Source organism: Megascapheus bottae, chromosome 3 (assembly GCF_031878675.1).
Source record: "Megascapheus bottae isolate mThoBot1 chromosome 3, mThoBot2.hap1, whole genome shotgun sequence".
Taxonomy (NCBI): Eukaryota; Metazoa; Chordata; class Mammalia; order Rodentia; family Geomyidae; genus Megascapheus; species Megascapheus bottae.
In genome coordinates, this window is record NC_143511.1 from 37,706,734 (window position 1) to 37,728,625 (window position 21,892).

The following is a 21,892-nucleotide window of genomic DNA, read 5'->3' on the forward strand; positions in this document are numbered from 1 at the left end:
TGGCTTTGAACCTTGATCCTCAGATCTCAGCCTCCTGAGTAGCTAGGATTACAGGCATGAACCTGAACCACCACACCTGGCTTTGACACTTTGTTTACCCAAACTTTGAGGGTCCTGCAGATTTTATTATGCATATTTGCATATTAATAATGTATAATATCTGTATTATACATATGGCATAATGAATGAGTTTTAGAAGCTGTACATACTGATTCTTTCACATTACTGTAAAAAGTTTTTAGCTGGTATGGGAAACTAACTATTAACCTAGTTTGAATCTTAGCCGGAAGCTCATTTCCTGCCAGTTTTCATGACAACTGACTGAAACCACAGATGCTGAAGCAGAGACTAGTGACTCTGAGATCCTGTGTTTCCTGAATAATCCTAAAGAAGAAGATTAAATTCTTAAAATGGAGTAAATAAAGCTGTTTTTTGTTTCCATCAGTGAGCTCACTAACTTTCTACATCAGAATTCCTAAGGTGCTATGGATAATGATTATGATTAAACTCAGTCTCAGGTACCTTTCCCTGAAGGCACACACAAGACAGTAAGGTTAAATTTATACAAGTATTCAGACTGTTAGGTGTATAACAGTACTATCTTAGTACTACCCAAGGAAAGGTATTTAGTCACATCCTCAGAAATTTCTCTGTCATGGGAAACATACTTTTTTAGAGCTAGGCAAACCTAGATTTTTATTCTCTTTATTTTTGGATGGTCACAGGGCTTGAACTCTGGGTTTGGGCGCTGTCCCTGAGCTTTTCAGCTCAAGACTAGCACTCTACCCCTTAAGCTATGGTGCCACTTCCAGTTTTCTAGTGGTTATTGGATTTCCAATTCTTTTCTGCTGATTTTCAGCAATTTACATAACACCATTTCCTCATCTGAAATAAGGATGACATAACTATATAGAGTTACTGAAAGAAATGAAAGTGTAATACATGTTACTTCTCTGGCATATAATGGGGAGTTCAGTAAGACAGTTTCTGTTGTATCAACAGAGTACTTCACTTTTCCTGTACAATACTTTCTGATGTTCCTTATGTTCTTTCTGTTAAACTAATCCATTCAGTATTATAGCTCCATTTCTTGGGTTTAGGAAAGTATGGAGAGAGGAATTGCACATATCTTCCCAATTCATGTAGTAGAAATGTTCTCTTCCTTGGTTATTATAGAATATGGAAGTCCCAGCAGTAAGTAGACAGCATGCTACTCTTCTGTTCAACACAGCCCTGGAACAAGGCAAGTGGGACTTATGTCGACACATGATTCGATTTCTTAAAGCCATTGGCTCTGGAGACTCTGAGACCCCTCCATCCACACCTACAGCTCAGGTTAGTCACAAAATAATAGAGCTTCTCTAGATTACATCTATAAGACATGGTTGTCTTACTATCCTGCATATTGTGTATAATCACAGGAACCCAGTTCAAGTGGTGGATTTGAGTTCTTCAGGAATAGAAGCATCAGTTTATCCCAGTCAGCTGAGAGTGTTCCTCCTAGTAAATTCAGCTTACAGAAAACACTAAGTATGCCATCTGGCCCTTCAGGAAAAAGGTAAAAGATAAAAGATTAAAAATCTCTTACTTCTTTTAGGGTATCTGTGATTCATTGTACTTTACAGCATTTATAAAATTAAGTTTACTCCCATTGCAAATCCTTTTTTCATTTCTAAAAGGTGTAGGAACCCCACAGAAGGCTTCCCTTTTTCTCCTTTCTCAAAAGTTCATCTCTGGATTCTTTGTATACATTCTAAGCCTTCGGGGTTTTTTTATATGTATGTGTGTTTATTTTTATATTCTGGTTATGTTGGAATTTGAACTTAGAGCTTCATGCTCACTAAACAGGTACTCTACCACTTGGGCCACGTTTTGTTACTTTCCAGCTCATCATGGGACAATAGTCCTCATCCCTGTGCTTCTGAGTATAAGGATTACAGGTTTGTGCAATCCATGCCTGTCAAGTTTGTTGAGATGAAGTCTCACGATGTTTTCCCTGGCCTTTCCTTGAACAGCAGTCCTGATTTCCACCCTCCTGAGCACAGTGGATTATAGGCAGTTGCCAGCAAGTCTAGCACTTTAAATCATCTTTCTGTTATAGTGCAACTGGTACATCTCTTCTGAATGCAACTAATTTTAAATTGTTCTGAAAAGACCAAAATAAAAAAACAAAGTATATATTTGCTGGGCATGGTGGCTCACGCCTGTAATCCTAGCTACTCAGGAGGCTGTGGCTCTGAGGATCAAGGTTCAAAGCCAGCCTGGGCACAAAAGGACTTGTGACTCTTATCTCTGGTTAACCCCTAGAAAAGGGGAAATAGGGCTTGGCTCAAGGGTAGGGTGGTAGCCCTTGAGCTGAAGAGCTCAGGGACAGCGCCCAGGCTGAGTTCAAGCCCCATGACCCACCAAAAAAAAAAAAAAAAAATCTTCTGACAATCTAAAAGCCTTCTTTTTTTTTTGACAGTCCTGGGCTTGGGCTCAGGGCTTGAGCACTGTCCTTGGACTTTCTCAAGGCTAGAGCTCTATCACTTGAACCTCAGCACCACTTCTGGCTTTTTGCTATGTATGTGGGGTACTGAGGAATTGAACCCAGGTCTTCATGCATGCTAGGCAAGCACTCTACCACTAGGCCAAACTCCCGGCCCCTAAAAGCCCTCTTTTAAGGCCAATAGTTTACTTGTTTTTCCAACTGCACTTCTTGACAAAAACAAACAAACCTTGACAAAAACAAACAAACAATGTTCATCCATTTGATTCTTGTGGCCTTTTGATTAGAGAAGTCATTAAATAGTGGCCTAACACTGATGGCTCATTCCTATAATCGTAACTACTCAAAAAGAGTCTGAGATCTGAAGAATCAGGTCTAAAGCCAGCTAGTCAGAAAAGTCCCAGAGCTGCTATTTCTTTTTTCTATTTTATGTTTTATTGTCAGGGCAGTTTATAGAGGGATTCCAGTTACATTTGCCAGGTAGTAGGTGCATGAATTCTCACACATTGATACTCCTCATGTTTTTGACTCCAAGACCTACTATTTCTAACTAGGAAAAAAAAAAAAGTGCTGAAATGGAAGTGTAGCTCAAGCGGTAGCATATTAGCTCTTAGGAAGAGGGCTGAGTGAACATATGAGACTCTAACCTTGAGTCCTGAGTTCAAGCCCAGTCACTGGCTTAAAAAGAAAAAGGGGGCCAGGTACAGTAGCTCATGCCTGTAATCCTCATTACTCAGGAGGCTGAGATTTGAGGATCAGATCAGGGTTCAGAACCAGCCTGGCACAAAAGACAAATGAGACCCTTATCTCCAATTAATCACTAGAAACCAGAAGTGTGGTAGGCAGTAGCCTTGAGCTAAAGAGCTCAGGGACAGCGCCCAGGCCCAGAGTTCAAGCCCCATGACTGACAAAAAAGAAAAGGGGAGAATTAAAGGTATCTGTTTAGCATGCTGAAGCCCTTGGATCAATTCTTTTTTCTTTTTTTTTTTTTTTGCCAGTCCTGAGCTTGAGCTCAGGACCTGAGCACTGTCCTTGGACTTTTCTCATGTATAGAGCTCTACCACTGGAGCTCCAGCACCACTTCCAGCTTTTTTCTATATATGTGGTACCAAGGAATCGAACCTAGGCCTTCATGCATGCTAAGCAAGCACTCTACCACTAGGCCAAACTCCCGGCCCCAGCTGCTAAACATTTTTTATTGTGATTTTACCTTATTCTTTTACCACTGGCCATTAACAACCCATGCCCCATCACACATAAAACCATTATCCTGGACTGTGTGCAAGCAGAATTGTTAGGCAGGCCTTTTCAACCATACCATGAAATTTCGTATTGGCTAATAAACCAAATGTTCACTGTGTAACCTGCTACACACAGTGCTAATTGTTCACATCTGTAGGCCTTTTAATCCATACAACTGTATGAGTGTTTTTAAAAAAAGAACTTGGTGGCAGAGCCAAGATGTGAATCCAGGCAGTATTGCTCGAGACTGGACTCTTTATTACTTCACTGTACTCACAGTTAAGTTATCCATATTAGCTTAAGATATAAGAGACTGTATGCAGTTATTTCTGAAGTCAGTTTTATTTTCCTATGTCTAATAACACATGTTGAGAGATTTGACTTGACTTTGTAACTCTTTTAATTTCTTTGATCTCCTTCCCTGTTTTTATTGATCTTTCCAAATATAGCACTAATATTTATTCCTTTCCTTTGATTCTCACTACCCCCTTCTTCCTTTTTGTCTCTTATTTATCCCTATTCCATGTATTAGTTCTACAAATTGGTCTTAACTGCTCTTATGGTTCAGATGTTGAGGTGGAGAAGCCCCAGAAAGGTAGTAAATCTTGTACCTCCTTTTCAACTTGACCAGTGCTGCTGCATGAAAGTATGCAAGATCCTCAGCAAAAATTATTCTGTAGCTTATTTCTGTTTGCTCTTACAGATGGAGCAAAGACAGCGACTGCGCTGAGAACATGTATATTGATGTGATGCTCTGGAGACATGCCCGGCGTCTTTTAGAAGATGTGCGGTTAAAGGATCTTGGCTGTTTTGCAGCCCAGCTAGGCTTTGAGCTAATTAGTTGGCTCTGCAAGGAACGTACTCGAGCCGCCCGGGTAGACAACTTTGTGATAGCCCTGAAGAGACTCCACAAAGACTTCTTGTGGCCACTTCCCATCATCCCAGCCTCTTCTATCAATTCCCCTTTCAAAAACGGAAAATACCGAACAGGTGATAGAGAATTCTTGTCATTTTTACAAGAATTATATTTTACTTCCAAGTATTTAGAGATTTTACTATTCTTGACAGTCAAAATAGTCTTTTCATTCAAAAATCAAGCTTCCAAACTAACAAATAAAAGCCTACTTCATGAACATCCATTCAAACATTATTTGGCAAAGACAGATCCTGTGTCTTTTAACCTTGAAGTCTGATCATTCATGTATCTAACCACAGTTATAAACAAGTTGAGGACAGTGTAAAAGCTAACACGATTATTTACTATGTGAAGCTTTTCCCGACAGAATTTGTTCTAAAGAAATAAAAAGAAAATGCATCTTAGACAAATTTGGACAAGATAAAAGCTGTTTAAATGAAAGAAATTAAAAGATCGTTTTTCAATTCTGATCTTTTTGTGAAGACATTAATTATGGAAACTGTTGTGCTAAAGCATCAATCTTGAGTGAAGAAGTTATAAGGGACAGTGCCCAGGCCCTGAATCCAAGCCTCAGTACTGTCACCAAAAGAAAAAGAAAAAAAGTTGGCCGGGAGTCTGGCCTAGTGGTTAAAGTGCTGGCCTAGCATGCACGAAGACCCGGGTTCGATTCCTCAGTACCATATACATAGAAAAAAGCCAGAAATGGTGCTGAGGCTCAAGTGGTAGAGCTCTAGCCTTGAGAAAGTCCAAGGACAGTGCTCAGGCCCTGAGCTCAAGCCCAGGACTGGCAAAAAAAAAAAAAAAAAAGAAAAGTTCATGGCATTTACAAACTTTGTGCTGTCTTAAGAACCAAAACAAGTCACTTAGAAGATGAACCAAGTAAGGTTCTATCTAGTTCCAATAAGATACCATGACATGACCCTCAGATGGCATTATTTGGTCAGTTTGTTAACACATTCCTAGATAAATGATTAGTGAAGGCTGGCAATTGGCTTTAAACTGCTAGTGTTGCTAGTGATGAGTAGGTAGGTGGGGACTGAATTAGAAATAGCAGTAAATGTATCTTGAATTTCTCTCAAGTTTTGTTTTTGATCCTATCCTCCAGTGGGAGAGCAGCTGTTAAAGTCTCAAGCAGCAAACCCTTTTTTAAGTCTTGAAATTGACACTGGTATCTCTAATATCCAACGGAGTCAAAGCTGGTTTAGCAACACTGGCCCTGCCCACCATGAGACAGACACGGCCTCCTCCCATGGACCACAAATGCAAGATGCTTTCTTGTCTCCATTATCTAATAAAGGTAAATGTCATTTTAAGTCCTGCTCTTCTTCAGTTTCTTTTAGTATGCCATAGCATTTCGGAGATAGTGCTTTATTCTTTTTTTTTTTTTGGTCATGGAACTTGATCTCTGGGTCTGAGTGTTGTCCCTGAGCTCTTCAGCTCAAGGTCACTGCCCTACCCCTTGAGCCACAGCACCACTTCCAGAGCTTTACTCTTCTTATTCTTTGCCACACTTATGGTAGATGAAATAACCATATTTATAGTATGATAAGGAAACACTATCTTTAAGCCCCAGGCAATGAGCAAAACTGTCTAAAGAATTTCATTCTTAAGTAGTATAGTCCATTATTAGTTTTGGTTTCATCAATATAATGTGGAAGTTTGCTTTTTCTCATATAAGTTCCTAAATAATGTCCTTAATTTTTGCTTCTTGGCTTTTAAAGCCTAAAGTACTTACCTGTCTAACCATTTTCAAAGAAAATACACTGATGTCTTTTCTTCATAATAGGTAAATTGTGAACAAAAGAGGTTTTGAAGCATTTATGCTGGCTTTATATATATATAAAGATATACACACATGATGTAATAGGTATGTGTATATGTGTATATCATGCAAGTCATTTCCTGGTACAAACAATTTCTGGGTTTTTTTTTTCTTTGTGGTTATGTATTTGCTTCTGTAAAGGGTTTTGCTTTTTTGTGGTTGATGTTTTACCACTCGAGCCATGTTTGGCTTTTTGCTAGTTAATTAAAGCCAAGAATCTTGCAGACTTTTCTACCAAGGTGGGCTTTGAACTGAAATCCTCCAGGTTTCAACCTCCTGAGTAATTAGTAATTAGATAAACACTGGCATCAAGGTCTTTGTAGGGTGAGAAAGGTGGGGGGGAGGGGAGCACACTCGAGCAAGCTCGACTGTCTCTGTCTTTCCAGGGGTTTATTAAACTCAGGGCCTAGGTGCTGTCCATGGGTTGGTTTTTGTTGTTTTGCCAGTCCTGGGGTTTGACTCAAGGCCTGAGTACTATTCTGTGACTTTCCTCAAGGTCTAGTGCTCTACCATTTGGGCCACAGCACCACTTCTGGCTTTTTTTTTTTCCTGTGTATGTGGTACTGAGGAATTGAATCTGGGTCTTCACGCATGGTAGCCAAGCACTCTTACCACCCGGCCAAACTCCTGGCCCCTCCTAGAGCTTTTTGCTTATGGCTAGCACTCTACCACTTGAGCCATAGCCAGACTTCTAGCTTTTTGGGTAGTTAATTGGAGATAATAGTCTCACAGACTTTTCTGTTTGGGCTAGCTTTGAACCTTGATCCTTAGATCTCAGCCTTCTGAGTAGCTAGGATTACAGATGTGAGTCACTGATACCTAGCTCTTTGCAGTTTAATTGTTCAGTGTTCACCTAATGTTCCATTATCAGTCTGTTATCATTATCTGTCCTTAATACCATGTGGGGAGGCCTATAACTACCACTTTTTAATTATAAAATACACAGATTACATTTCTCTATCCAAAGTATGTAATAGCTATCACTTTCCTGACTTTCTTGTTCATTTATCTACTATTGTTCAAATACGGCTATTTTAGCAGTAGATTAAAAGTTTTGGTTTCAAAATCCTGAGAAGTCAACATCTGAAAAATAGCTAATACTTAATGAAGATTTTACTTTCTAGATGAAGCTGGTTTGTAACCTTTAGAAATTCTTTATCAGGAGATGAATGCAGCATTGGGTCAGCCACAGACCTAACTGAAAGCAGCTCCATGGTGGACGGGGACTGGACAGTGGTGGATGAGAATTTTTCTACACTCAGTCTGACTCAGTCAGAGCTGGAGCACATCTCCATGGAGCTGGCGAGTAAAGGGCCTCATAAATCCCAAGTGCAGCTTCGGTGAGTTCCTCAGCATGTATCAGTAGGCAGGAAGCCTACTAAGGGCATTTGTACTGGAGGTACAGGATCTACTTTCCTGAAATGACTTACCTGTTTGTACATTTCCACATGCCTTTGCACTTTCATCATTTTGGGTGTGCTTTGTACGTAGGTATTTGCTGCACGTTTTCATGGAGGCAGGATGTCTGGATTGGTGTGTTGTTATTGGCCTGATTCTTCGAGAGTCTTCAATAATCAGTCAGGTTTTGACTATTTCCCAGTCATCAGAGGTGGATGGAGAGATGTTACAGAACATAAAGACTGGGCTGCATGCAGTGGACCGATGGGCCTCTACAGACTGGTAAGTTCTGGTCTCTACAGGCTTGTTACCCTTTGGAATCCCCTTGTCCTTTCACATGAAGGCTTAATTATAATTTGTTTTGGTTGTGTTTTAGATTTGTGGGAGAAAAATGCTTTCATACGTTCACTTTTAAAGCTATCTTTACTAACCATCGAGTATCCACCCATTTGAGTGGTACTTTCCACCTGGCACAGTGAATGGATTAAGATTGACACAGAATTAGCTGGGCACAGTGGCTCATGCCTGTAACCCTAGCTACTCAGGAGGCTTAGATCTGAGGATGATGGTTCAAAGCCAGCCTGGGCCCGAAAGACTGTAAGATTCTTATCTCCAATTAACCTCTAGAAAATGGGAAGTGTAGCTGTGGCTCAAGGGGTAGGCCGGTAGCCTTGAGCTGAAGAGCTCAGGGACAGTACCCAGGCCCAGAGTTCAAGCCCCACTACCAACAAAAAAAAAAATTTAAAAATATATGTGTGTGTGTGTGTGTGTATCAAAAATAATCTTCGAATTAGACTGGAACAATGTTTTGTGGGTGTATAGAATAAAAGTGCAGTAGTGTACATTGGGAGGGAGTACTGTATATTACTAGGCATGGGTGGTTCAGGCCTATAATCCTGACTACTCAGAAGGCTGAAACCTGAGAATTACTATTCAAAGCCAGACCAAGCAGCAATGTCTGTGAGACTCCTGTCTCCAATTAACTACCAAAAAAGCCATATATGGCACTGTGGCTCAAGTGGTAGAGCACTAGCTTTGAGCCAAAGAAGCTCAAAGATAGCACCCAGGCCCCGAGTTCAAGCCCCAGGACTGGCACCAAAAGAAAAGAATATTGCATAGGAATTCAAAACCTTAGATCCTAGCTCTGTCTTTGATACCAGTTATATGTAGATCTTGGATTTTATTTCCTTTAGATCTAGTTTTCTTACTGGTTTTAGAATGTTAGTCCTTGCTCCTACTGCCCAAAACTTTAGGACATGGTCTGTGTTTTAAACCAGCCAGCTTTGTGGTACAAGGTGACCCAAAGGGCCTTTCATTTCCTTATTGTGTTAGTGTTTAGTTCGAGTTTATTACACTCTATGGAGTCTTCTAAATTAAGGCTGATAAGGACAAATTCTTTTTTCACCCTACTCAGTCCTGGATATAAGCCATTTTTAAACATTATTAAGCCACAAGTGCAGAAGCTCAATGAGATCACAGAAGAGCAGGCCCAGCCTGATGCCTTCCAGCCAGTGCCCACGGGTAAGACTTGTGAGCAAACCACCACCAGGGCAGAGGAAAGCAGGGGCTCCTCCTGCCATGGAAGCATCCCCCAAATTGAAGCTGGTGGTGGCGGTGTGGTCAGCCGGAAAGAAGAGGATGCAAGCAGCGGAGATGAAGAGGAACGCTTTCAGGACGGGACTTACGACTGCTCTGTGTCCTGACCACAGGGAGTGGCATCCTGACAGACAGTATTAATTAGCCCTGTGTACCTGTGAGTGCACTGTGACCTGGGTGAATGATTAATGGGAAAGACCTGGGCTCAGAGACTCTGGCTGAAGTATTTAAAATTTTAATGAACTCTTTGTCTAAGAAATCTCTTTGATTTCATACAAATGTGGTATCAAAGCATCTTTCCTAATTTTTTAAGCTGCAATAGAAAGTAATAAAGAATATTATACAGATGTAATGAGAATATTTTGGTTTTATTAGAAGCTTGGTTAGCTCTTAAACCATAGGGATTGTTTTATTTAGCCCAGTAGAGCTTACTTTTTTACTACTTAAAACTCCGTTTTTTGGTTCAGTGTATGTCTAGACTGCTTATTAAAAACTAAGGTGCCCGTTGTAGCTCCTCTAGTACTTGGAGTACCTATTGCTTCTTTGGAGAGCACCTGCTGGACTCCCAAGCTGTCCTTCCTTCTGAACAGATGCCTGCTCTTGCACAGTGTTAGCAGTGGAGTGGAGAGATGCATTGTTTTTGGCTTTACTAGCCTGATAATCCCAGTCGTCAGCTCATAGAAGCTATTTACTTGTGCGTTACTATGCCTACGTTAGCAAGTGTGACTGTTACAGCACAGTGTGGGCAGAAGTATGAGGGATTCTTACCAATTATGCAGATGCCATTGAACTATTCAGAATCGAAGAACTGTATCTTTTTGTGAATACTCTTGTGTAAATATATCCAAAGGACCTATTCCTATTTTTAAAGCTTGTACTATAATTTGTAGGGTTTTATGCTGGGTTCTGCATGACCATAGTACTCACTCCCCCAAATGACAAGTCTTCAGAAAGGAAGACAGGATTTGGGGCTTGGTTGTAAAGTAACAGAAGTGGGCCCACTGATCATGAAGTGGAAGAGCTTTTGTGAAAATTAGTTTCTTATTTATTGCTTTTGTAAACTGAATAAAAAATGGACTTCTATGACTTCTATGTAAATAGATTGCCCGGATCTTGTATTATGGCTACTAAAATTATGTAAAAATGCATTCTTCATTGTAAACTTTTAAAATATTTTATGTATTTCTAGACAAATTTTAATTTTCATACATTATGAAGACTACATACTTCTCAGTTTCTTCTGACTAAACACACATCCACTGTATGTAATTCTAATTACCTAATAGTATTAATTCAGCTTGTTTTTACTGTGCAATTTGAACACGGAATGCAATGTTATTTTTATAAAAACTTGTTTATTTTTATAAGACAGTGTATTTGATGTGGACCAAATTCATACCACTATGTAAAACAGCCTCTCTTATAGTACAATAATAGTTTAGAAATAAAACTTGGTCCTTTATCCTTGCTTTTTAAAGTAAATAGCTAGACTTAATTGCCCCAAACAAACTTCCATTAATGGAAAACAGTAATTTTAAACCTCTCATATCAAAATTCATCAACTATTACTGAATTTGGTAATATACTGTTATTTACTTTTTACATTAGAAGTGCAATAATTTCAAATAAAACTCCTGAGTGGGTAGTGTATGTGACTCGGTACTTGGTGCTACTTTTAAATCTTGGTTTTAACTCCCCTTTGAGAGTCTTTAAGGCAGAGAGTTTCCCGCTGGAGCACATACATGCAGGGAGACTGGAAAGTAAATGGACTTTTCTTCTGTCCTATTCCACTAGGAAGGCCTGCACTGCTTTTGTACTTAGTTTCTGCTGTGCACAGTGAACAAAACTTTATCGTCTCAAACAACTTGACCTTTTGAAGTATCCTGAATGAAACACTGTGCTGCTGAGTTCATCTCACTCTTGTCATTAAAATTTGGGGGATCTAACTTGGGGCTTCTCACATACTAGGGAAGCATACAACCAGAGTTGTCCCACCCGGCTTCCCCCCCCCCCCCCGCCCCCCGCCTTTCCTTCTGAAACAGAATCTCAACGAATTGCCCAGGCTGGCCTCAAAACTTGCAGTCCTCCTACATCAACCTCTCCAGTAGTTGGTGTTATACTGAGCCAATCCGTCCTTATCCCCACTATCTCGGACACTGTCCCTGAGCTCTTCAGGGACACTCTACCACTTGAGCCACAGCACCACTTTCTGTTTTCTGGTAGTTAACTGGAGATAAGAGTCCCGTGGGCTTTTCGTGCCTGGGCTGGCTTTGAACTGTGATCCTCAGATCCCAGCCTCCTAAGTAGCTAGGATTACAGGCTTGAGCCACCAGTGTCTGGCTTATTTCACACTCTTAAAAGCAGAACACCCATCAATATTATTTCTTTAGGACAGGCTCTTCTAGAAAACATCCACTTCTCACCCGACAGACATAGGGAGCCCCCAGGCAAGCAATTTGGCAAGTTTACTGAAAATTTCTCTTGGGTAGTTTATTTTGCTTCAGTTTTTAAAAACATTATGATGTATTGTTTGGTTCAAATACATAGCCACTGTAAAAGCCATAATTTTAACAAATGAATTTAAATATAAGTATTTGAACATTATAGATATGTTTATATTATTTGCTGATACCAAACCGTAAAAGTCATTTAGAGATACAATCACCTTCACTTGTAATTAAAGTTGCTGCTGCTTTCTGTAATTTGTACTTTTTACTTGGTAAAGGGAAATAAAACCATTATGCAAACTTTTGTTTATTCCTCATCTCAGAAGAACAGCAAAAACTGTATTAGAAGCCACAAAAATATTTATCATTTCATCTTGAGAATTTGCCTTTTGAAATAACTAGAAATTCAGACCAATTTACTTGAAATTCTCATAGATAGGAGTTAGATTCTTGGCCAGAATATAATGAAATGACTTTAAAATGACATACAGTGTATGATAACCCCCAAAAAGAAACTAAGACAAGGCTTTATAATAGATGGGATTAAATTTTTTGTATTTTTCATTTTCTTGTATTCCTGAATCTGCTGTCAAGGAATTTGCTTCTTCACATAATGTATAGACTTACGTCTGATGTCTCTTACTTGTTGGGATGTTTTCAAGGCTTACATTTGAGTAATACTCATTGCATAGATACATTAATCCATTTGACAGTTGGACATTCAAGTTTTTTCTACTTTGTGCTATTAGGAACACTAGTGCTAATATCCGTGAACAGTATTTCCTCTTAGACAAAATTTCACTTCCTAAGGTTTCAATTAGTTACTTCAAGTCCAAAAATACTAGTTGGAAAATTGCAAAAATTTCTAAAATTTTAATTAACTTTATTCTCCTACTAGGCCATATTTATAAATGAGACATTTGCCAGGCGCATTTGCTGGGTGCAGTGGGTGCGGTGACTCACGCCTCAAGGTTCAAAGCCAGCCTGGGCACAAAACGACCTGAGATTTATCTCCAGTTAATCTCTAGAAAATGGGAAGTGAGACTTAACTCAAGGGTAGTGTGGTATCCTTGAACTGAAGAGCTCAGGGACAGTGCCCAAGCAGAGTTCAAGCCCCACAACCCATAAAAAAATGTAAAACAAAAAATAAAACCAAACAGTGAGACCTTTGTCATGGCTAGTGTGTATATATATAGTATAAGATATTATCCATGTTCAAAGAACTCACTAAGGATCTTGGGACATATCTGGAGAACAACAACAGGACTCCAGTGTAAAGTTGCATGGACATGTGCTTTCAATTTCTCTAGAGATGCAACTTGATCACACAGTAGCTAAATTTTTGAAAAATGCCTATTTCCATAGTAAGTGTCCAATTTTCCCACTAGCAGTGGTGTCCTTCTCAACTAGCAATACTTGGTGTCCTTTTGGTCAAAGCCTTCCGTGTAGTATCTAAAATGGGCATGTCAGTATAATTGATATTTCAATTTAATGGCTAATACACACTTTGACTATTAACTAGTTGTATATCTTTACAGGAAAACTTGCATGGCATTTTTATTTCTTGGTGTCCTCAGATCTCGGTCTCCTAAGTAGTTCTGCAGGCCTGAGCCACCAGTACCCACCCAGCTTCATTGTTTTTGTTTTGGGTGCCATTCCTGGGGTTTGAATTCAGGACCTGATCACTATCCCTGGGGTTTTTTTGTTTTTTTGCTACCACCAAGCCCTACTAGCTCCTCTTCGAGCCTTTTGGTGGTTAAGTGGAGATGAATGTCTCAAGGACTTTCCTGCTGGGCAGACTTCCAACTGTGAGCCTCAGATCTCTGCCTCCTGAGCAGCTAAGATTATGAGCTTGAGCCACTGGCACCCAGCTTCTCAGTGGTTATTTTTGAGATAGGGCCTTGCCTTATGCTGGGACTAGGCTGGAATATAATCTTGTTTGTGCTTCACCTGTACTCTGGAGTGAGAGGAACAAGCACCCACTATACTAGCTATTAGTCAAGATCCTCTCCTCATCGCTACCTCCCATGTCTCTAGGATTGCAGGTTGGAACACTCTGCCCATATACAATTTTTTTTTTTTTGCTGTTGTTGGTCATGGGGCTTGAACTCGGCCTGGGCACTGTCCCTGAGCTCTTCAGCTCAAGGCTACCACCCTATCCTTGAGCCACAGCCCCACTCCTGCTTTCTAGTAATCAATTGGAGATTGGAGACGAGAGTCTCATATTCTTGGGGCCGGAGTTTGGCCTAGTGGTAGAGTGCTTGCCTAGCATGCATGAAGACCCTGGCTCAATTCCTCGTTACCACATACATAGAAAAAAGCTGGAAGTGGTGCTGAGGCTCAAGTGACAGAGCTCTAGCTTAAGAAAGTCCAAGGACAGTGCTTAGACCCTGAGCTCAAGCCCAGGACTGGCACCAAAAAAAAAAAAAAAAAAAAAGGTCTTACATTCTTTAATGCCAGGGCTGGCTTTGAACTGTGATCCTCAGGTCTCAGCCTCCTGAGTAGTTAAGATTACAAATGTGAGCCACCGTGCTGGGCTTGTCATTTATATTTCTATCGCTGGTTTGCCAGTGATGTATGTATTCTGAATGCAAGATTCCTATTAGGTATATGACTTGCAAATATTTTCTGTCATCCTTTTTTCTTGATGGTATCTTTGAGAAATCAAGTTCTCTTTGATCCTATTTTTGGTTGCTTGTGATTTTTTATTTCATAGCTAGAAAAGCAATAGTCTAATCCAAAGTTACAGGTCCTTAATGCCTATGTTTTCCTCAATGGATTTTATACTTTTGGGTTTTACATTTAGGCTCCTGATCCCATTGTATCTATGATATAAAGAAGGGAATCAAAGTTTATTTTTATATGGATATTCAAGCATCGGGCACCATTGTTGGAATGTTTTTTCTCACTGGTCTGTCAAAAGTCAGCTTTCATTATATGGGCTTATTTCTGGATTTGGTACAATGATTTACATGTTTGTTGTAACATGTTGTTTTGTAGGGAATTTTGTTGTATACTTATTTGGCTAGTCTGGTTCTTACAATTCCACATGAATTTTAGGACCAACTTGTAAACTTCTGCCCTTAAAAAAACACACACACAAAAACCCAAACCCAGGTGCAGGTGGCTCGTGCCTATAATCCTAACTACTCATGAGGTTAGATCTGAGGATGTAGGTTGTGAAGACAGCCTGGGCAGGAAGCTCCCTGAGGCTCTTATCTCCAATTACCTGCTCAGAAAAGGCCAGAAGTGGCGCTGTGGCTAAAGTGGGAGAGCACTTACCTTGAGCAGAAGCTCAGGAACAGTATCTAGGCCTAGAGTTCAAGCCCAGGACCGGCAAACACACACAAACAACTAGTGTTCTGATAGCTGTGTTCAATGTGGAAATCAGTGAGAACACTGCCTTTAGTCTTGAATATCCTAATCCTCGTACATGTCTTTTTAGCACTATTTTGTAAATAGTTCGGTGTAAAAGTGTTCTGGTTTTGTTGGTTTTAGTTCCATGAAAGTCAGCACCATTTCATTCCCAGGTTTTGTGAATTTTTTTCTTCATGACCAGTTCCATGGTGAGTTCTTCCCTCATATCTCTATTAAAACAGCATTTTCTATCTGTATGACCAATCTAGATCTTTAACTAGCAAGTAAAACACTGTATGGATGTGAAATAACCTTGAAATGTGGGAGAGTAGAAATAACAGATCTGTTTCTTTGTTTGAAAGGATACTAACAAATATGTTAACATTTATTTCAGTAACTTTGTAAGGCAACAATTAATCCTCAACATGTCATCAAACCAATGAAACGAAATAGATACATTTGTTCTTCCTAAATCAGCAGGCTGGCTTGTAGCTCCCTTTATGTTAATACTTAAAGGAATCCTAATGCACTCATTCATAACCACTAAAATATGGGGGAAAAAAACACTTAAAGAGCTACTTTGAAACTACGATTTTTTTACTTTCCCTGAATATGCAGTACTGTCCTGTTACATTTAAATTCTCTAGAGGGGGAAATGACTTAGAGCTTTTAAAAAGGCCCTTTTAGAAATGAGTAAGTCAAAAGTCAATCTTTTAAAGAGTGAAGAGTGGTTAACAAGTTTAATCTCAGTAGCTACTGATATGACAGTGTGCTTACTGATAGCCATAAATATTGTATATAACTACCATTTCTGACATTAAAGCCTCTTAGACTGTTAGCACAGCCTGAGACTGACTTTGCACAGTATCAAAGGTTCATGATGCTAAAGAAAATAAAAACAATAGAGGTTTTCATAGAGAAGCCAAAGGTAAACCATGATTATTAAAAAGCATTCCCTTTACCAAAGTAAAAATCAGAGAACTTCTTATGCATAATGTTCTCAACATGATACTTCACTTTTTTTTCTATAGTCTCTAGTAACATATTCCAGATTAACCATAAAGAATATGGGCCTGTACTGAAATTCATTGAGCTATTACCAGTTTTTCTCTATAAATTCTGACTCTTATGAGCCATAAACCCTGAAAAATGTTTGTGCTACTGAACAGATGTTTTTAGCAGGAATCAGACACTTGAAGCATGTGGGACTGATAAAATAAGATTCTACAAATCCAGGAAAAGCAGTGACTCCCATGTGCAGAGCTCATGCTTGTGACGTGTTGCCTGCCTTCTGTGCTGCTGTGTACCTGGGCCCCATTAGTTTTTAGTCACAAATCAGGCAATATTAGTACAATTATGAAAACATATTATCAAAATCACATAGCAGTGCATTTATCTTGCTGTTCAGACAGAGTGAAGGGCTACTTTTTAAGAAGCACACATCTCTTAACTCCAGTTTCACCTGAGAAGTGAAGTCTACAGCTTTTCTAACTCAAAATCAGTGTAGCTTTTTACATCTTTTTTTTTTTTTGCCAGTCCTGGGGTTTGAACTCAGGGCCTGGACACTGTCTTTGGACACTTTTTGCTTAAGGCTTGCACTTGTCACTTGAGCCACAGCACCACTTCCAGCTTTTTTCTATGTATGTAGTACTGAGGAATCAAACCCTGGTCTTCGTGCATGCTGGGCAAGCATTCTACCACTAGGCTATGCTCCAGGCCCAAGCTTTTTACATCTCTTAATGGGGAAAAGAAACAGCATAATTTACCACTGTAGTCACCAAATCCTATCAGACTAGCCTAGAAGCCAAGAAAGACATTGCTGCATTATACCTCTCATGCTACATTCCTGTCTTCAAAATGAAAAGCACCTGTAAGGCCTTACTGCTGCCATCATGCAAGATCTTAATACTTATCTATACACGGGTTTCATCCTGAACAAGTCTCTGAGCAGCCAGTTCTATTACACAGTAAGTTACTGAGAAATTATTCACTCAACTGATTAGAAAAACAGAAAAACCCAGTATATTGGTAAAACTGCATCCTAAATTAGAGGGTTAATTTCCTATGAAATGAATATATTTTATAAAATGCCTATTACTCCAGATCTGCTCTCCAACTTGCCCTTCCACTCCAGCCACACTGGCAACTTGATGTTCTGAGGAAGATAATATAGTTCCTGTACTTACACAATTTCCTGAGCCCACCTGCAAAATCCCAGAGGGAAATACAGCTAGAAGAATGTTCCCTTCTCAGATTGGTGAGGGAGAAGCTTATTTTTCAGAGGCACTGAAGATAACCTCAAGAATGAGTCACCAGGTCATCAAACATTACATTCAGTTTGAAAAAAAAAAAGTACAGATTTATATTCAAACAAAAGTTGCCTGAAGAAATACAGCTTTAGAGCCTCTGAGGTCCAGTGCTGCTTCTGCAGTCCTATGGCAATCTTGTTTAGTGATTTGCAGTTAGATCTCATTGGGAGTCATTTGCTGGCTTCTGTCACTGGTCATGTAAAATGACACATGTAATAGTAATTAGCCACCTGTCAGAAAAACTGGCATTTTCAAGTGTCAAAAAGGCCATGCATTTATCCCATAATACAGTGTATGGGCCTGAAAAGTGTTAACCAAAGCTTTTTGAACATATGCTCATTAAAATTCAATGACTTACATTAACAAACAGCCATGTTACATGGAAAGTAACTGTGCCACATAAAATATTCACCAGACATGTACTCAGAGCTCATCCACAACATTAAAACACAAAGACACTATAGGTGCACACCCAAGAGGAGGGAAATGTCCAATCCGGGAACTTTTTACTTAGCGCATCCAGTTGAGAGGATCTCTTGTCGTCCCCAGACAGATAGTGAGCAGCAATGGCCACAGTGAGCATTTCTTGAGGTTGTTCCTCTGACACCTGCTAGAGAAAATTGGTTAGTTCTCTGAACCCAGAATACTGAACTCGGAAGTTCTTGTTAAATACTCACATGGAGCTCAAGGTATTCCCACCTGCACTTCTATCCAGAACTGCCATGCAGAGGCCTGAAGTCCATGCGAGTAAAATACAAAATAGTCCCCTCCTCTACCTGTGACTGGGGTGCCATTGCCCAGAGACCACTGAGAAAGTGTAGACCCTTTGTGGGTTCGAACATAGAATGACATATGACTTGGTCCTGTAAGATAACAGGAAAGAAGAATAGCTAATCATTGAAAAGCATCAACAAGTACAGTGTGAAGGTTCCTGCCTTAACCACTTGCCCACCGCCCCCTTTCCTGGAGCTTGAACTCAGGGCCTGGGCACTGTCTGTCCTTGAGCTTTCTCAAGACTACCACTCTACATTTGAGCCACAGCATCAGTTTCCACTTTTTCTGTGTATGTGTTACCAAGGACTCAAACCCAGGACTTTATGCACTGAGCAAGCACTCTATCACTAGGCCACACTCCTGGCCCCCTTAATCATTTTTTTTTTTTTTTTTGCCAGTCCTGGGCTTGAGCTCAGGGCCTGAGCACTGTCCTTGGGCTTTCTCAAGGCTAGTGCTCTATCACTTGAACCTCAGCACCACTTCTGGCTTTTTCTGTGTATCTGGTACTGAGTAATCGAACTCCGGGCTTCATGCATGCTAGGCAATCACTAAGCCACCTTCCCAGCCCTCAATCTTCTTGCTTTATTATTATTTTTTTAACAAAACAGGTCAGCTATTAGCTAACTTAGAGTAATAAGCCCAAATATACAAAAAGATAAAAATAAACAGAAATTTTAAGTCACATTATTTACAGGCCTTGATAATAATTGATAATGAAAAAAAACCTAGTGTTTCTAGGAAAATTGAGCCCATTAAATACAAAAAGCATAAACTGAATAATTTTCCTAGAATATGTTGTTAAGGAACTATTAAAAAAAAGCATTCAAGTAGGTACACAGGAATTCAACTAAATATTTTAATCAGATAGTACCAATGCTCCACAAATTACTGAAAGGTGTTGAAAATGAAGAACTTGTATTATTATATGTAGCTTGACAGAGAGTATAAATTTTAGAAAAGACCAGTATCATTTATGAGTACTGATAAAAAAATCCTCTAAAAGTAGCCAGGCACCAACGGCTCATGCCTTTCATCCTGGGTACTCGGGAAGTCAAGATCTGAGCTCTGCAATTCATAGTCTGCCCAGGGAGGAAAGTCCATGAGACTTTCAATGAATCACCAAAATGCCAGAAGCACAAGTATGGCTCAAGTGGTACAGTACTAGCCTTGAGCAAAAAAACTTCAAATCTTAGAGCTAGCACGTGTGTGCAAACACACACAGCTTCTACTAAAGTATAGTAAACCATATATAAACATACCCACATGAACACAACCAAATTACTTTGGACAAGGGCACCAAATGAAGTGTATTTTTTTCAATAAGTAGTTGATAGGCTACTGAATGTCCCTTTAAAAAGTGCATTAACAAACACACCTCTCATATAGAAAAAACTGAAGTGAAATATAAGCCTAAATACAAAAGCTAAAACCTCAAATACCATAAGAGCTAACAAGTGTCTTTGTGACCTCTGAGAAGACTTAGATGCTTTAAAACACTGATGCTGAAAGAAAACCATGATAAGGATTTATAAAAATTTAAAACTTAGCAGGTTATGGGTTATAGTGGTCATGGTGGCTCACGTCTGTAATCCTAGCTACTCAGGAGGCTGAGATCTGAGGATCACAGTTCAGAGCTAGCCTGGGCACTAAAGAACGTGAGAGTCTTATCTCAAATTAACCACTAGAAAACCAGAAGTGGGGGGCTGTGGCTCCAGGGATAGGGCGGTAGCCTTGAGCTGAAGAGCTCAGGGACAGCACCCAGACGTAGAGTTCAAGCCCCATGACTCACACAAAAAGGAAAAAAAATTAAAACTTCTGCTCATCAAAGAATATTAAGGGGAGGTTCAAAGCCAGCTCGAGCACAAAAGGACCTGAGACTCTTATCTCCAATTAACCTCTAGAAAATAGGAAAATGGCTCGGCTCAAGAGTGAGGTAGTAGCCTTGAGCTGAAGAGCTCAGAGACAACACCTAGGCCCAGGGGTAGGGTGGTAGTCTTGAGCTGAAGAGCTAGGGACAGTGCCCAGGCCCAGGGCAGTTCAAGCCCCATGACCCAACAAACAAAAACATTTATACAATTAATACCTTAAATAAAACAAAGTTAAGAATATAAGAAAATAAAATCTACTAAAGAAATCAATCTACACTTTCAGCTTAAAAAAAAAAATAAATAAAAGCCAAGTAATGAGGAGATTGAGGCAGGAGGGTTTTAAGTTCAAGATCAGCCTGGGTTACATAGTAGAATGTCTCAAAATGAAAAAGATGCACTATAAGGTCACCCTAAGTTGCTAATCACTCTGATATTTGAGAAGACACGTATGCAACATATGCAACTTAGAGTTTAAGAAGCAGAGGAGAAAGCTGGGCACTAGTGGTTCACACCTATAATCTTCTCTATTCAAGAGGCTGAGATATGAGGATAGTAGTTTGAAGCCAGCCCATTATGGTACACTGTGGCTCAAGTGGTAAAGCACTAGCCTTGAGCAAAAGAAGATTAGGGACAGCACCCAGGCCTGGAACTCAAGCCTGAGGACTAGGGAAAAAAAAAAAAAAGCAGAGGTTTAGAAGGAAAAACTGCCATCTTATTCACCTGTTGCTTCAAAGGTCAACTTTGTAGAATCCCATGGTGTCTGTTCTTTGGATATAAGTCTGAAATGAGGTGGATTTCTTGGCGAAACTTCTGGGGCTGGAAGATACCAGTTTTTTCTATTTGGGAAGGTAGAGTCAATATTTAGGATGACGTTAGCTTTTAGCTATCAACTCATTGTGTTCAGACTACATGAACATATCTTTGTGCATGAAAAAAAATCTGACATATACATACTATGAGACCAATTCTTCAGAAGCCCAGATTACTTTTCCTTGGTACTGGCTATTAAACTCAGAACCTCATGCTTGTAAATTTGAGTTAGGCCTCTAGCCCAAAGTAAAACTTATGCTTATGTTCTGAATGCTTTATGTACTACAGAAATAGAAGTTTTGTAATGATAGAAAACTAGTATCAACAGTAATTGGCTTGTGAGTTAATAATAAATAGAATAGTGGTATAGTGATAGAACTTGAGAACAAACAAATCCCCAGAAAAGCAGAAAAGTAAAGAACCAACCTGTTGAGAAAGTGCACTGGAAGATACCACGGAAAACCACAGAGGGGAGCATTCTCCTCACAGTGAGCTCGAACTGTGTCATTGATCTCAGGAATGTGAGGTGTTATATGAGACATTCCAGTATAATCAAACCCATTGATCCATATTCCAGAATCTCTTTTAACTATGTTTCCTTCCAAGTTGTGAAATGTTCTTGTCATATGCTGTAAAGAACAAGACCATTGAGAAAACCAGCCTCTCAACTAGTTCACACACATTCTCACCACAGGTAGACAAAGTATGGAGTATACATGAAATAGTGTACATCTAAAGAAACAAAAAGGGAATGCTCTGAGTTTGGTTACTGCTGGTGGATTTTCTTTTTTTTTTGTGCCAGTCCTGCGTCTTGAACTCCGGGCCTAGGTGCTGTCCCTGAGCTTTTGTGCTCAAAGCTAGTACT

At 39.7% G+C, this 21,892-nt stretch overlaps 2 protein-coding genes across 5 annotated transcripts in view; one reads left to right on the forward strand and one right to left on the reverse strand.

Annotated features, from left to right (window-relative positions):
• Ric1 (RIC1 partner of RAB6A GEF complex) overlaps nt 1–11,475 on the forward strand; it is an 87,070-nt gene extending 75,595 nt beyond the window's left edge. For 3 of the 4 annotated variants that reach the window (XM_090329943.1, XM_090329945.1, XM_090329944.1), the window contains exons 20-26: nt 1,177–1,335; nt 1,422–1,558; nt 4,434–4,720; nt 5,752–5,943; nt 7,631–7,808; nt 7,960–8,148; nt 9,281–11,475. In XM_090329943.1, the coding sequence (XP_090186069.1) occupies nt 1,177–1,335; nt 1,422–1,558; nt 4,434–4,720; nt 5,752–5,943; nt 7,631–7,808; nt 7,960–8,148; nt 9,281–9,569 (1,431 nt within the window). In that variant the 3' untranslated portion in view covers nt 9,570–11,475. Of the gene's footprint in view, nt 1–1,176; nt 1,336–1,421; nt 1,559–4,433; nt 4,721–5,751; nt 5,944–7,630; nt 7,809–7,959; nt 8,149–8,242; nt 8,628–9,280 lie in introns of those variants that run through there. The other variant, XM_090329946.1, reaches the window with a different exon arrangement.
• Nucleotides 11,476–17,093: 5,618 nt separating this feature from the next.
• Nucleotides 17,094–21,892, reverse strand: part of Ermp1 (endoplasmic reticulum metallopeptidase 1) — a 38,130-nt gene continuing 33,331 nt past the window's right edge. The window contains exons 12-15 of the mRNA XM_090329947.1: nt 21,454–21,656; nt 20,938–21,053; nt 18,275–18,438; nt 17,094–18,182 (exon numbers count right to left, since the gene is read on the reverse strand). Coding sequence (XP_090186073.1) covers nt 18,018–18,182; nt 18,275–18,438; nt 20,938–21,053; nt 21,454–21,656 — 648 coding nt within the window. The 3' untranslated portion in view covers nt 17,094–18,017. The remainder of the gene's footprint in view (nt 18,183–18,274; nt 18,439–20,937; nt 21,054–21,453; nt 21,657–21,892) is intronic.